Genomic DNA, 16,803 nt, shown 5'->3' on the forward strand with positions numbered 1-16,803 from the left:
GTGACCGTCGGCATTGATTTTTAGGTTGGTATAAAATTGTTGAACATGAGATTTCAAAAGAAATGGTGGTTCCGTCTGAACAAAATCCATCCAACCATGTCGTTGAAGAATAGCAGTAGCCTCTTCAAATCCTGGTTGATTTTGAAAGCTCGGTATGTGAAGAGCAGCGTCGTAGCGTACATATTTGTTGACGCAAGAGACTTTAGTTGCCATTGCTGTGAGAAGAACGACCAGAAATTTCCTGAAAGTTTGAGGATTTCTCACAAGAGAGTGCTGTGGACTTAGAGGTTAGAGGAAGATGAAAGTTCGAAAATGGAGGTGATTTTCAAAACAAATCAAAATGAAGCCTTTTCATTCGTAGAGGTTTATGAACATCTAGAATTGAAACGTGTCGACGTGACACCATGGGTTTAGATTAACGTGTCACACGTTCGTAAATCAAAATTTGAATCAAGTGGATAAAATCATGTTCCCTCTTACAGAGGGAGGGTGAAAATTAAATTCATTCAAGATGTTTTCGGATCTAAACAGACTAGAGGAATTTATCTTTGGAAAATATATTTGATGATTACCTCAGAGAGATCATCAAATGAACATTTCTCAAAAGTCTTGGTAGAAAAAGTTAAAAAGTCTGTTAGTGAGAGAGAATTAGCTAGAAAAATTGACAGAGAATTTGAACAGGTTTTCTGATGTGATCAGTGCGCTGATGATCGAATTTCAAAGTAGAAGTTGATAAAAATTCACGTCCGCAAGAATAATGCCTAAAAGTCGGGATTTGCAATGATTTGCTGATATAAGCAAGATACTTAGGTATCAAGAAAAATTATCACAGTTTGGACATAATCAGAAGTACTCATAGAATTAAGACTGGAGGAAAACTGGACATTTGATAAACCTTTTCAGTATCGCTATAAGTCATTTTCCTACACAATAGTAAGTCACAAGAATACAAGTGATTATAAATACATATGCAAGTAAAACATAATCAGATTGCATTCTAAAATTGATGTGAAATACCTACAAGTCGACTGATCCTTGTAATCAGTCGATTTCAACTTTTCAGTTAAACTGAAATTGTTTGTTCCCCCTTGATTAGAGACTAAAGTCTTCAGTTGACATAACTTCAGTTGACTATACATCAGTCAATGGCTCCAGTGATGTGCTTCAGTGGACGAGCGACTCCAGAGGATGGTGAACATCAGCTTCTAGTGGCTTCTTCTTCAGCTTTGGTTGAGGATTTCTAGGCTTCAATTGGAGTTCAGTATGCAGAGGTTGTGGAGATTGATTCTTCGATTTGGTGTAGGATTTTCCACGTTCTGAGTTCCCGAGCTCAGTTCCTCTGAAATATCTGTGGTTGACGAAGTCTGTTTGATCTTCCTTGGTTGACCTTTTCATTTTGTTTGGCAGATCCTTCGGTGATTCATTCCATTTTAGAATGAATCTGCCGCAGCCCAAAACCATGTAATTTCTTTGCGTTTTTATTTGGAAATTGTTAAATTTTCAAGTTATTAAAATAGATATCTATCAGTTGAATTTATGATGAATCTAGTCGTGCCCCAAGTTAGAATAACTTTGAATTATAGGTATAACCTTAGCAAAAGAATTTTTTTATGTTCAAATATTAATTTGAGCCAAGAATAAATATTTGTAAAGTTCTTTATATATATATATATATATATATATATATATTCGGCCTTTCATCCAAATTAGCCCAATGTGTGTGTATATGTACATAAATTATTAGTATTAATTAATATATTTAAATGTTTTCTTAGCCTCCACGAAATATTTGCAGCCACAGCCCATTCATCTTTATCTCTTCACCAATTTTTATCATTTATTCCATGTTTATCTTTCAAAATCAATTCACTTATGAACTTCCCCGATTATCCTCAATCCTCCATAAATATTTACTTTGCAAAGCTTTCTCCAACCAACTCACTCCAAAAATTTAGCCAAATCAAACTATTCTCTAGCCTTTGCAAATTTCCAGCAATAATTTAGATTGTTATTTCTCCAAACGGTAAATTTATTTCCCCAAATTTCAATTCATAAAGAATTTTTGAAACTCTGTCAATTTCTAAAATCTTAGCAATGAAAACATTCCGCCTCTTGCATCAGAGAAATCACACACACCAAGCATAATCATTCTATTTTTCTGCAATACTCCAACACTTTTACTGTTTTACATGAAAAATCAAAAGAAAATGAAAGAATTAAAAGAATAATAGTAAGAAATTAGAAGAAAAGAAAAGGAAATGAATGGAAGAATTGTTGGTGAAGATTGTTGTTGCCGAAGAGGTGAAAGGGGGGAGGCAGCCTGACCGGCTGCTGCTGTCTGTGGAGGGGCGGCAAGGGCCGCTGCTGTCGGCCAAAGGAGAGAGAGAGGCTAGGGTGACGCCGGGCGGGAGAAGGTGGTGGCAGGCGGCGAGGGTCGCCGTAGAAAAGGAGCGCGGCCGCGGCTGGGCGCGGTGAGGAGAGGGACAGGGGGAGGCGGGAGATAAGGGAGGGAAGTCGACGGAGAGGGAGAGATGAGGGAAGAGGGAGAGAGGTTGAGGAGAGGACAGGGGGAGGCAGAGCCGCCGGCGTCCGGCGGCGGCGTGCCGTCTGGTGGCAGCGGCAAGAGGCCGAGAAGAGGAGAAGAGGGTGAGCTGCGTGTGAAATTGTGTGGTGGAGTTGTGTGTGAGTATAAATTAGGGTGAAGAGGTGGAAATGGGCTTGGGCCCTATTTGATTTTAATTTATTGGGCTGGGCTCCCTTTATTTAAAATGATTGGACTATAGTTTGATTAATTATGGAACTAATTTATATTATCAAAAGGCTTGTATTTGCATATTATTTTACAAAGAATGTCATTAATATTATATTTGAGCTTGGATTATTAATTTGAACTTAGTTTTAATTAAATATTGAGCCCAAATCTTTCTATAAGAAAAGATCTTTTATAATCTATTAGACTAATAATTTTTAAATGGCTATATGATAATAAATTCTTAAGATTTAAACTATTATTATTATTATTATTATTATTATTATTAGGGAAAATTGCACCTAAATACACAAACTTTGCCAAAAATCCATATTAGACGCGAAGTTAGGATTTTACATTTTAATACACCAACTTTCGTTGTTGTCCAAATTTGACACGACTTAATTCTTAAAAATTCAAAAAACAACCCATTTTTGTAAATAATTATACAAAGACCCACTTGTATTATAATTTGGGACATTTAAACCAAAACAAGATATTTCCTTATGATGTTTTCTTTTAAACCATTTTAGGCGCGGATCAAAGATTAAAAGAAAACATCATAAGGAAATATCTTGTTTTGGTTTAAATGTCCCAAATAATAACATAAGTGGGTCTTTGTATAATTATTTACAAAAAGGGGTTGTTTTTTGAATTTTTAAGAATTAAGTCGTGTCAAATTTGGACAACAACGAAAGTTGGTGTATTAAAATGTAAAATCCTAACTTCGCGTCAAATATGGATTTTTGGCAAAGTTTGTGTATTTTCACGCAATTATCCCTTATTATTATTATTATTATTATTATTATTATTATTATTATTATTATTATTATTATTATTATTATTATTGTTATTATTATTATTATTATTATTATTATTTTAAAGTTCAATTAGGCCCTTATATTTTATTATTTGAATTTATCTGAATAGGTGCGGCGCGACTAGGACATGGATTTTAATTTTAATTATCAGAATTACCTTTCAGAGCTCAAGTTTCAGGTGTGGGATTTATTTCAGTACATGCTCGTGGTTAATTCTTGTCTATTTTAATATTATGTGTGTACGATATGTGTTGTGAATTACATTTATCGCTAGGGGCCCGTAAATAGGGTCCATGACGTCACAGTCATTGGATTGCCACAATACGATTTCAGGTTATGTATCGCTAGGGGCCCGTAAATAGGGTCCAGGACGGAAAGGTCCTTGGATTGCCACTATGTGATTACATATTACAGGGTTGCAACCATTATATTGAGGATGTCACCAGGGGCCCGGGACTTTAAAGTCCTTGGATTGCCACAGTGCGAATATTGAGGATATGTATGAAATGGCCGTATGTGTTACCGTTTTATTAACTTGGACAATAATTGCATTTCCCACACTGAGTGTACTCTGTATGCTCATCCCATATTTAACATTTTCAGGTTTTAAAGGCCGAAGGCGCGTGGAAGGTCGAATGGCGAATCAAATGTTTTGAATTTAGCTATACTTAAAGAGGTTATGTTGAGTAAAGTGTTTTAAATAAAATATTTATTTCTTTATTTTCACATTAAAAATTTATTTATAGTCATGATATTCCGGGTGCATTTTCATTTAAATTTAAATTGGATTTGGGTGTCACAGAATCTGTGTGATGTATTTGCAAATGCCAATTTGAGGAGAGTCCTTTTATGACATGAATGATGTTGAGAAGCTTCCTCGATGGCATGCATCACACTCTTGCCTTCTTCTGGGAGACTATTGACGATAGTCCTTCTTCTAGTTTGAAGTTTGGCAAGTACACTAATCGTCAGAAGATTGAGGTGGATTGTTTCTAGATCCTCACTCCACAGAAGCACTGCATTGCTCCTGTTGACGATGCAAGCATCATTTTCAGTTGTAGGAGGATATAACTTTGGCGTTCCTTGTCTAAAACTGATACTTCCTGTATGGTTGGAATTCTGAATCTCCAGAGTGCCCTTTTGAGCTTCTTTTTCAAAGTTGACTTTGAATCAGCTCGATGTGTCATAAAAGAGAAAATCATCCCTTGTCACGGGATGTGTGAAAGTTCTTGTGAGGAGAATTTCAACATCTCATGTGAATCAATGAGGACATCTTCACGAGGAATGTCCTGCATCAATTATTTCGTGGCAGAACATGGATGATGAAAATTGAGAGAGCAAGACACAAAGCCGAGAAGAGTATGTGACTGAGACAACCCTCTTAACAAGGATATAGTTCAGTAAGAACTAGGTCAGAACAGCTTGTTCTTGCGAACAACCTGCTCTGATACCAATTGTTGGGGTCCCGGAGGGTTGACTAGTGACTCAACTAGAACACCTCTAGATTGACTTGCAATAGGACAAGGACACTCTAGCAGTGATAAGCTAACCCAATGTCGTCTCTCAAGGAAGATCTTAAAGGGCTTTTAACTATGTCACGAGAAAACGGTAAACTTAGATTATTAAACTAAAACTTGTAAAGTAAACTTAACTTGAATTTAAACTAGATAATTAACTAGGCATGCAAAGAACAAAGCTAAAAACGTAAGCATAAAGAAACTATAAAACCTAGGCAAGAATAAATGAACTTAAAGAATTTAAACGCTTCTAACTAAGTATTTAAAGACTTGTAAATTAAAGCTTCTAATCTACTAAGCATAAAACTAAATTGCAGAATTGAAATAGCATAATTAAAATTGCAGAAACTAAAATTGCAGAATTGAAATTGCATAATTTAAAGGAACGCATAATTAAACAAAGCAAGTAAATAAACGTAAATACGAAATACCATAAAACGTCTCGAGAAGCAACCTATCACGTGATTACAACTCTAAACGGGAACTAACTAAAACATGAATTGAAAGAACTATAATAAACTAACTAAACCAGAATTCAAAACTAAGAACTATGAAAGCAATAAAAACCTAAACTTTGGCTACTTAGGCGGAAACTAAAGATTAGGGGAAAGAATAATTCTAACTAAGTCTAACTAAGTGCCGGAGGCAGAAGATTTTTCTCTTGATTCACGTTCAAGCCCCTTTTATAGACTTCTTTCAACCCTAATTCTCATCAAACTCGCCTTGCAAAACTGGACTCTTAAGGAAATAGAATCGTGCATTCAAAGGTAATCCAGCTGGCAACGTGCTCTACAAGTAATCTTAGCTCTGGCGAAGATTGGCTAACTCTGGCGAGAAATCGTAAACGGCTCTGGAAAGGTAAGGCAGAGCTGGGAGTCAGCTCTGGAATTAGCGGGCTCTGGCGAAAATAGCAGAGCTGAAAGTCAGCTCTGGAAATGTTGACTCTGGCAAAATATGTTGACTCTGGAGAATAGTCAGCTCTGTCGATTCTTCCCAGCTCTGGAATGTGTTTACTCTGGCGCGTAAGTCAGCTCTGTCGATTTAGCTCTGCTCTGTCAAGTTTAGCTCTGCTCTGGAGATTTCAGCTCTAATAGTGAAGTTCAGCTCTGGGGATGGTCAGCTCTGACTATGGAAGTCAGCTCTGCTCTGATACAGAGCTATCCTCGTAGCTCTGCTCTGCTTTGCTCTGCGCGCGGACTTTTAGCTCTGAACACGAATTTTGCGCCTAAGTACGCAATTTTGACCCAAAATCTCCAACATCACACTCTTCCATCTATAAAATCAGAATCTCCTGCAAAGCATAAAACAAACCCATAAACGCACCAATTTTCAGGATATTTAACTTAAAATAAGCACATGCAAACCCCCAAAATACGAACAATTAAGCATAAATCAACCCCCCCACACTTAGTCTTTTGCTTGTCCTCAAGCAAAATCAGTATGAATCCTAGGAATAGAGCATTTCAACGATGCTTATTTCCATCCAAACATTCAACAAGTCAATTCAAAATTTTACAATCAACATACATCTCTCGATCATGCAAGTTACTTAAAGTTTAAGAAGCAACAAAACAGTAATGCAAGTAATCTGATCAGACCCAATTCTCCGCTAGAAGTGAATTCCTTAATGTGATCGCCTTTTGTTAGGTCGGGAGGGTCTCGAATAGGTGTATGGGGGGGGGGGAATACACCTATGGGCTATTTTTCTTTCATCAAACTGAGGGATCTCAAGATAGAGATCAAAACGAAACTTTACATGCAAACTATGACACCTGTTAATTGAAAGGAGTTTTAACCAAACAGGGTTGACGACTGATACTGAAAGCTCTTCAGTAAGGAGTTATCAGTTAAGTTACTGGAACTTAACTGATGCACGTAAGGGCTTCAGTCGAGTTTGCTAAAACAGAGATGATAACACTTTTCCTAACTATCAGAAGATAGATCAGTCAGACTGATATCATACACAGCGGAAATAAACTTAGTTTCGTAATAGCCTCGGTTGAGCACGTTGTTAGTCTTAGGTTTCTCTTTGCAGTTATTCAGTATTCAGTTTATCAATTGAAACAACACAAGTAAGAATGTAAAATTGAAAGCTGTAAATAACACAGAGACTTTTACGTGGTTCGAAAAAACCCTTTCCTACATCCACGGTCGGTTGATCAGACCAACAATCCACTCCGCAAGTGCTTAATAGGTGCACTGCAAACCAAACCGTGTGCTTGCTGGGTGCACACAACCGTACCACTGAAGAAACCACTTCTTCAGTACCCACACTTCACTCGTGTCGGATTTATCTCGCTTAGCAAAACCCGCGCTAAGACTTCTCAGAGTCAGAGTACCTTCCTGAACTCTGAATCACTCAAACACTCTACTCTTTCTTCTTGAAAGGAGGTTTGAACGGTTGCCAACTATACTTCAAAGAACAAGTTCTTTGGAGCAAGTTTGACCTTGGCTTCTGGGTAAACAGAGATTTGCCTAAGGTCTAAGAGAATGTATGTAATCAGCAGTGACTGATTTTGGCTTTGGAATTCTCTTCTTCGATTCAAGCTTTGGGGAGGTTAAGCTTTAGGCTGAGTAGCGATTTTGGCAGAGCTTCAGCTTATGTCGTTGAATCGATGAAGATTGAAGTTGATCCTCGAGCGCTATTTATAGGAGAGGTCTTGAATAGATCCGTTGGCGGAGAACGTCTTCAAGATTTCTTCCGTTGGAGAGCATTTCGAATTTGGGCTAAGGCTTCAATCTTCGAGGTTCCTTGTTTGGTGGAAACGGCTCTCTTGAAGGACAGGAGATGTGACGTCTCTGATAAAGTAGCCACTGACTCAACCTAAACAGTACTCTAGATTGACTCGCAATAGTACGAGATCTATTGTAACGTGTAAGTTAACCCAAGTCGTCTCACAAGGAAATTCTTAAAGGGCTTTTAGTAGTATCGGGAGAAAAAGCAATAAAAGAAGATTTAAAACTAAACTTGAACTTAAAACTTAAACTTAAATTAAACTTGACTCGAATTTAAACTTAACCTAGGCAATAATTTAAATAACTTAAATTAAACCTAACTTATTAAATTAAATACTTGTAAATTTAAAGAACTTCTAATCTAGGCGTGAACCTAAAGTGCATAATTTAAATTGCGTAATTAAAAAGAAAACACTCCTACTCTGGCCAAATTCGCAGCTCTACATCGGCAAGGTAGAGCTAAAAATCAGCTCTGTACTAGCGCGCTCTGAGAAGTCCAGAGCTGAAAAGTCAGCTCTGCATAGTTGACTCTGTCATTCAGAGCTACATAAGTTAGCTCCGTAAAGTTCAGCTCTGGCGATAAGTGCAAGGCTGAAAAGTCAGCTCTGTAGAGTTGACTCTGGCAAGTAGTGTAGAGCTGAAAAGTCAGCTCTGTAAAGTTAACTCTGGTGAGTAGTGCAGAGCTGAAAAGTCAGCTCTGTAAAGTTGACTCTGCTTTTCCGGGTTTACTCTGGCGCGTATTTTAGCTTTGTCGAGTTAGCTCTGCTCTGGAGATTTCAGCTCTGCTAGGGAAGTTCAGCTCTGGAAATTTCGGCTCTGCTCTGCGTGTTGGCTCTACTCTGCTACAGAGCTATATTTGCAGCTCTGCTCTGTCGAGCGTCTCTGCTCTGCTCTGCTCTGCGGGCCTTCACACTCTGGCACGGACTTTCAGCTCTGCAGTCCAGAGTATGCACATAAACACGATTCTTAGCCCAAAATTTTCAAAATTTGCACTGTTCCATCTATAAACCTAAATCTCCTGCAAAGCATAAAATAACACATAAAACGCACTGATTTCCAGAAGATTATCTTAAATTAAGCTCATGCAAACCCCAAAATTTAGAACAATTAAGCATAAATCAACCCCCCTGCACTTAGCCTTTTGCTTGTCCTCAAGCAAAATCCATATGAATCCTAGGAAGAGATTGATTTCAACAATGCTAATTTTCATCAAAACATTCACAAAGTCAATTCAAAATTTTACCAATAACACACATCTCTTAATCATGCAAGTAACTCAAAGTTTAAGAAGCAACAAAACAGTAATGTAAGCAATTCGATCAGACTCAATTCTCAGCTAGAAGTGAATTCCCTAATGTGACCGCCTTTATAATCAATATCATCATTTTTCACACTTTGTGTGCTTAAGTTTTTGGACAGTTGAGCCATAATTCATGAAATAAAAACCATTTGGATGTAATCCAAGGTCTTTTCACGTGGTTTCCCATGCTCATAGTTGGACTAGAGGAGCAGAGACTCAGAGCTGTCACGTTTCAGAACAGGCCAGATATTTCAGAGCTGGCAATTTCAGAGCTGGTTTCCAGCATTTTTCATAGATAAAGATATGAGCGTAGGCAATCACAATGACAACACTCCTTCTAGCATCTACCGGATAAATCACGTTTTATTTACTTACAATCGTGTTGCAATAAAACTCACAATTCTTTGCATAATCAAGAGACACATATTAAAAGTAAAACAAGAATAACCACCATTCATTCACAAACCCGAAATTCTCATCGAAAACCATGTTCTCTTCCACAAATTCATAAAATTAGCAAGTATCTAAGCATAAGCTAAGCATAGAAAGACTAATCTCGCCCAATTTTTGAAAATATAAGCAACAAAACACCCCCCCCACACTTAAAGCATGCCATGTCCCCAGGGCACAAAAGAATTAAGAAGAGTGTTAGAAAACTTCCCTGATTAATGGCATGGAAGAGCTGAAGCATCGTGAGAGGTGGTAAAGAGTGGGAATTGCAGTCTGTGCAGAGTAAAGAGTGGCAGCACTGGCTGCCGCAGAGTAGGGAATGGCAGCGTTGTGCTACAAGGTCAGAGTAAAGATTGCAGCGCTGAAGCAGAAACATGAACACCTCCAGAATCATAGTATCCGCATAGCAACCGAAACTTAGGACAAAAAAAATAAAACACCAACTAAAAACAAGGAAAGAACAAGAAAAATGAAAACATAAAAAACAAACCAACAGTGGGTTGCCTCCCACCAAGCGCTAGAGTTAGAGTCTCCAGCCCGACTTCAGATCTGAACTTTAGCTCGGATTGTGCAGAGCTTGAGCCTCCACCTCCATCGACGGGCTCTGGTGCTCATAATATGGCTTCACTCGGTGACCGTTCACTCTGAAGCTCTCCTTCGTGTTTTCATTGAATAGTTCGACAGCACCATGCTCAAACACCTCCTTAAGTAGAAACGGACCACTCCATCGAGATTTCAGCTTACCCGGGAACAACTTCAGTCGATAATTGAACAAGAGCACCTTCATTCTGGGGCAAAGCTTCTTATGGCAAATACGGCGATCATGCAGTCGCTTCACTTTGTCCTTGTAGATCCTCGTATTCTCGTACGCCTCGTTGCGTAGCTCATCCAACTCCTCCAATTGTAGCATGCGCTGCTTCACGGCAGAATTCAAGTCATAGTTGGCGGCCTTGATTGCCCAATATGCTTTGTGCTCAATCTTCACTGACAGATGGCAGGCTTTGCCATAGACGAGACGGTACGGATTCATCCCAAGCACGCCCTTGAAGGCAGTTCTGTACGCCCAGAGAGCATCATTGAGCTTTGCAGACCAATCCTTGCGCGAGGGCTGCACCGTCTTCTCCAAAATTCCCTTGATCTGCCGATTACTAGTCTCAGCTTGTCCAGAGGTCTGCGGGTGATATGGTGTTGCCACCTTGTGCGTGATCCCATTCTTCTTTATGAGCTTTGCAAACAACTTGTTACAAAAGTGTTTGCCTCCATCGCTAATAATAGCTTTGGGAAATCCGAACCTGGAAAGAATGTTTTCTTGCACAAACTTGAGCACAACATTAGCATCACATGTCCGCGTGGGAATAGCTTCAACCCATTTGGACACATAATCTACCGCAAGCAAAATATATTGAAATCCATGCGACGTAGGAAATGGCCCCATGAAATCAATGCTCCACACATCAAAAATTTCAACAATTAGTATGCTCTGGAGAGGCATCTCATTCCTTCGGCCGATATTTCCTACCCTCTGACATCTATCACAAGCAAGAGTGAACATGTGTGCATCTTTGAAAATAGAGGGCCAGAATAAACCTGATTGGAGGACTTTATGTGCTGTCTTCTGTCCCCCAAAGTATCCTCCATAGTGATCTTCATGGCACATTTTGAGAACTTACTGCTACTTGAAGAGGTGAGGAGTCTCCCAATAATAGTGCCTGCACAGAGCTAAGAGTCTCTTCCTCTCCTGCGATGTCAGCTTATGCCTTAAAACACCACAAACTAAATAGTTAACAATATCAGCATACCACGGTACAGTGCTGGCAGGGCTGATCTGGGCAGAATTGGTCTCGGCAGAGCAGAGCTCGGCAGAGCTGGACTTCGCAGAGCAGAGCTCGAGAGAGCTGAATTCCTCAGCGCCGACTGTGGCAGGGGTGATCTCGGCAGAGCTGGTCAGGGCAGAGCTGAGCACGGTAGAATTGGACTCTGCAGCGCTGCACTTGGCAAGGGTTAATGCATATGTATGTTCAAAATAAAAGGATTCAGGGATGCAATTAGGGCCAGATTCATTCAAATGATTATCCATGCGTGAGAGATGATCAGCCACATGATTCTCACTCTCTTTCCTATCCCTTATCTCTACATCAAACTCTTGCAACAACAAAACCCAACGGATTAGACGAGGTTTAGCTTGTGGTTTATTCATCAAGTATCTCAGCGCGGCATGGTCACTATAGACAATAACCTTAGACCCAATGATGTAAGCACGAAATTTATCTAAGGAAAAGACCACATCAAGCATCTCTTTTTCAGTAGTAGTGTAATTTACTTGTGCACTGTTCAGAGTTAAACTAGGATAGTAAATCATCTTATCCACACGCTGACCTAACACAGCTCCGATTGCAGAGTTAGACGCATCTCACATGATTTCAAAGGGCAGAGACCAGTCAGGCGCAAACACAACCGGGGCAGAGCTCAACTTCAGTTTTAATAATTCAAAGGCATGCATGCAAGAATCATCAAAGTTAAAAGGTACGTCCTGAGCTAACAGTTTACATAGGGGTTGACTAATTTTAGAGAAGTCTTTTATGAAACGCAGATAAAAACCTGCGTGACCTAAGAAACTCCTAATTCCTTTCACATCAATAGGTGGTGGCAATTTTTGAATTACCTCCACCTTGGCTCGGTCAACCTCTAACCCATGCTTAGACACCACATGACCTAGGACAATACCTCGTGTAACCATGAAATGACTATTTTCCCAACTCAAGGTCAGGCCACTTTCAATGCACCTTTGTAACACAATGTCAATTTTATGCAAACAATCATTAAAGGACTGCCCAAACACCGAAAAATCATCCATAAAAAACTCCACGAATTTACCAATCATTTCAGAGAATATGGACATCATGCATCATTAAAACGTCCCGGGTGCATTGCACAACCCGAACGGCATCCTCTTCCATGCAAACGTCCCAAAAGGCGTGGTGAAGGCAGTTTTGACTTGATCTTCCGGTGCGATCACGATTTGGTAGTATCCTGACAAGCCATCAAGAAAACAATAAAAATCCTGCCCTACTAAACGATCCAACATTTGATCAACAAAAGGGAGAGGGAAGTGGTCCTTTTTGGTGACGGCATTGAGTTTCCTATAGTCAACGCACATCTGCCACGCTGTGGTAGGACGCGTCGGTACCAACTCCATTTTGTCATTGCGCACAACCGTCATCCCTCCTTTCTTGGGCACGACATGCACTGGGCTCACCCACTCACTATCGGCGACAGAGTAAATGATCCCTTCGACCAGCAGCTTGAGGATCTCCTTGCGCATGACCTCCATCAGAATAGGGTTTAATCGTCGCTGGGCGTCTCGCTTGAGTGCAGCTCCCTCCTCTAGGTTAATTCTGTGCATGCATGTGGCTGGACTAATGCCACGTATATCTGCTAAGCTCCATCCTAGCGTTGCTTTATTTCTCTTCAACACCTCGATCACCGCTGCTTCTTGCTCCATAGCCAGAGTAGACGATATGATCACAAGCTTCTCCCCTCATTCTTCTAAGAATATGTACTTGAGATTGGCAGGGAGTTCCTTTAGTTCAAGCGCTGGCTTCCTGGCTTCCATCGGTTCTTCCAACGGCAGCTCTGAACGACGTGCCTTTTCTAAGTTAGGCAGCGCAGAGCTCGGCAGTGCAGAGCTGACGAGTGCAGAGCTAAAAGGTGCAGAGCTGAAAGGCGCAGAGCTGGCGAGTGCAGAGCTGAAGGGTGCAGAGCTGAAGGGTGCATAGCTGAACTCTTCAGCTTCCCGAGCTAGCTCTTCCATGTCTGCCGATCCAGCACAGACTTCCACACATTCTTGTTCCTGTACAAATACCTTCTCGACCAAGCCATTAATAGCATCTATATATGAGCATTCATTCACAAGGTTTGGAGAATGCATTGCATGATTTTCATGCACCGAGAAAGACACCGATTCTCCTAACACTGTCATTTTAATAGTTCCATGTTTAACATCAATCAACGTGTTAGTGGTCGCCATAAAGGGTCTTCCTAATAGCAGAGTGTGGTCTCTACCATTCTCATGCACATCCCCAATCTCAAGCACAACAAAATCAACGGGCACAATCAAACCCCCGACTCTAACCAGAATGTCCTCTACTATGCCACGGGGATACCCAACGGACCTATCAGCGAGTTGGAGGCACATGCGAGTGGATTTCAAATTACCTAACTCTAATTGTTGAAAAATAGAGTAAGGCATCAAATTAATTCTTGTCCCCAAATCTAACATACCCGTGGCTTCCTTACCATTTCCCAAAGCAATATTAATCACAAAACTACTTGAATCGCGATGCTTTGGTGGTAAGGATTGCTGCATGATTGAGTTCGCTACTTCAGAGTCCAACACCTTCTCATTGTCGCCAAACCTTCTTTTATTGGATGCCAACTCCTTGAAGAATTTCACATATGCTGGCACATTTTTGATCACGTCAAGAAGAGGCAAATTCACATTCACCTTGGCCAACATGTTGTAAAAATCCTCGAACTGTCGGTCCTACTTCTCATTCCTCAATCTGCTCGGAAAAGGAACCGGTGGTCGATAGGGTGTAGTAGCTTTGTGTAGTTTGACCTCCTTCTCCTTCTCTCCTTCCTTTTGCTTCTGCTCTGATCTTTCTTCTTCACGAGGGCTCGTCAGAGTGGAACTTGGCAGAGCTGACCCTTGCGTGGCGAGATTCTGTAGAGCTGACTTCGGCAGCTCTGAAGTCTGCAGAGTTGGCTTCGGCAGAGCTGACTTTGGCAGCTCTGAAATTCTGGTCTGCTCCGGTACGATGGTCTTGTCTGGCACATCCACTTTATTGTCCACCACCTTCCCGCTGTGAAGAACAGTGACCGCAAGAGCTTGATGAGTCTGCGCAGGTTGGCCATGAAACTTTTCGGGCTGCTGTTGTTGCTGAATTTGGTTCAAAGTGCCGGAGAGTTGGCCAACGGTTGTTTCAAGCCTTTTTATAGTAGATGCTTGAGACTCCATATTTTGCTTGGTAATCTCCATATTTTGTTTGCTTATCTCCATAAAGGCTTGCAGCGTTTCTTCGAGCGTCGATTTTTGTGGTGGCATCGGCTGTGCACTCTGTTGCGGGATTGATTGCCGCTGTTGGTATTGTGGTCTGTACGGTTGAGAAGAGCTCTGTTGTGGTGGGAAATATTGTTTTTGATAGCCCATTTGGGGTGGTAGACGTAATTGATTCCCCCCAATGTTTTGATTTCCCCATCCAGCGTTCGGCTGACCTCTCCAACCACCAATGACATTCTGTTGACCTTGATTCATATTCTGCCCATATGGCCTGCTTGGCCCTTGATTGTAGCTCTGAAATCCTTGTGCCGCATAGACCTCAGCTTGTCAAGGTTCAACATTCTGCAGAGCTGGGTTCGGTAAAGCTGCACTCTGCAGAGCTGAATTCTGTACCAGCACGGTGAAGGAATATTAAATTAAATTAACGTTCCACTTTGCCCGATGATCGTTTCTTGGTTATTATTAATTTATCATACAACGATTAATCTTAAACATGCTCCTGTGAATTTAACAGCTGCACATAGGTGTTAGGAATTACTTACTTGTAAAGCGGATGCAAAGGTCGTTGATGATCGTGTCGAAAGACTCCAGTTCTGATCTTCTCGACTGTATCCCACTCAGCTTTCACCGTTGGATGAACAACGAGCTATGAAAGTCCCAAGCTAGTAATCTCCCTTGTTTCCTGCGCCTCCTCACAGCTCTCAAACCCTAATAATTATCAGTGTGTATTTTCTGAGAGCTGACAGCTATATTTTATAATACAGAAAAGGGAGGGGGGCGCCACTTTTGAGTAGGGAACGATTTCTAGTCCTACTTGGGCTAGGAGACATTGGGCCAGTCCAGGGACCAGATACAAGGAATAAAGATGGGCCTCAAATAAATTAATTTATCTATGGTCAGCCCAGACCATAATTAATTTATAAATATAAGTTCATTCCACTAGAGAACCGATACTGACTTACCCCTTTATTGCCGGTGATGAGTCGGGGCTTGTATTTAGACTTATTAAATCCTCGTATTTAAAATATCCGACATCCATTAATTAATTAGAGCTATGACAGCCTTAATTAATTAATCTCTTTGTAATCCTTAAGCAGTACCACTCAAACCTTATTATTGCGCCTGAACTTAATCAACCTGCAGGGTTTAGCGCAATAAACATTATTGAGCTCCTTAAGGGGATGTCATTATCCTATACGGATACGAGTACTAATACAGATAATCAAATATCATATATTAACCGCTATCACCCAAGATACAGAGTACTCAAGCTACTATATAACTCTCACCCATAGTAAGTCAAAGTGATAAGCAAATCAATATATATATTTGAAATCTTATTAGTATTAAGATCTTATAAGTTACCGAGATCTTGATTCTTCACTTAAGTCAGATAGAAGAATACATCTCACTGTGGTCCTATCAATACGTTATGACGTACCAGTATAGATAAGTAATCAAGACAAACTACTTCCATCTATACCGCAGCCTAAAACAATAACTTGTCCTAGAGTTATTTCGGCTGTGATTATATTATATCTCTTAAGGTTATTCCAATTATACGGTCTTCTGTGATCTACAACACACCATATAATCTACTTATATAGAGATAAAGAACATACATATGCAATCATGAACCCAATCAGATAGGAGATAAAATAGTGAACACAGGAATCATCGTATACAAGCATAAAATGTTCTTGCTTTCAGTATACAAATCCAACACACAGGAGGGTTTTCTATCTTTCCCATCTTCAACTGTTGTACTTCCCGCATGATCGAGGCCAATTGTTGCTGCATCTCGAACTGATTCGTCACCGCACTGGCCTCAACTCTTCTTCCACGGACGGACTTCTGTTGGGAGCTCTCGGCTAAGGTTTTGAAAATCCCTTTTAACTCTGTGGCCGTCTTCCGAGCTATGTTGCCTCCTGCCGTGCTATCCACCATAAATTGGGCAGTTTGCACTAACCCATCGTAGAAGAATTGCATCAACATTACATTAGTGAATTGACGTTGAGGGCATTGGCGGAGGAGTTCTTCATATCTCTCCCAAGCTTCATGTAAAGGCTCGTCCGCTCCTTGGGTGAACTCCATTATTTTCGTTCTAAGCCCCTGTGTCTTGTGGCTTGGGTAGTATTTCAGCATGAATTTTTCACAAGCATCTCCCCAAG

General features: G+C 40.4%; 1 protein-coding gene across 1 annotated transcript; it reads right to left on the reverse strand.

Moving 5' to 3' along the window:
* Positions 1-10,129: 10,129 nt before the first annotated feature.
* LOC130990728 (uncharacterized) lies at positions 10,130-11,230 on the reverse strand. Its single transcript, XM_057914957.1, has 2 exons — positions 11,161-11,230; positions 10,130-10,557 (listed from the first exon to the last, which is right to left on the reverse strand). The coding sequence occupies exons 1-2, from the start codon at positions 11,228-11,230 to the stop codon at positions 10,130-10,132; spliced, it is 498 nt and encodes a 165-aa protein (XP_057770940.1).
* Between the last annotated feature and the right edge of the window lie 5,573 nt (positions 11,231-16,803).

Source organism: Salvia miltiorrhiza, chromosome 6, assembly GCF_028751815.1.
Source record: "Salvia miltiorrhiza cultivar Shanhuang (shh) chromosome 6, IMPLAD_Smil_shh, whole genome shotgun sequence".
NCBI classification, from domain to species: Eukaryota; Viridiplantae; Streptophyta; class Magnoliopsida; order Lamiales; family Lamiaceae; genus Salvia; species Salvia miltiorrhiza.

Coding starts and splice junctions, on each gene's coding strand:
- LOC130990728 (XM_057914957.1), bottom strand. CDS start 11,230: ATGTGCCATGAAGATCACTATGGAGGATACTTTGGGGGACAGAAGACA. Junction 10,558..11,160: donor ACATAAAGTCCTCCAATCAG/GTTTATTCTGGC, acceptor GCCATCTGTCAG/TGAAGATTGAGCACAAAGCA.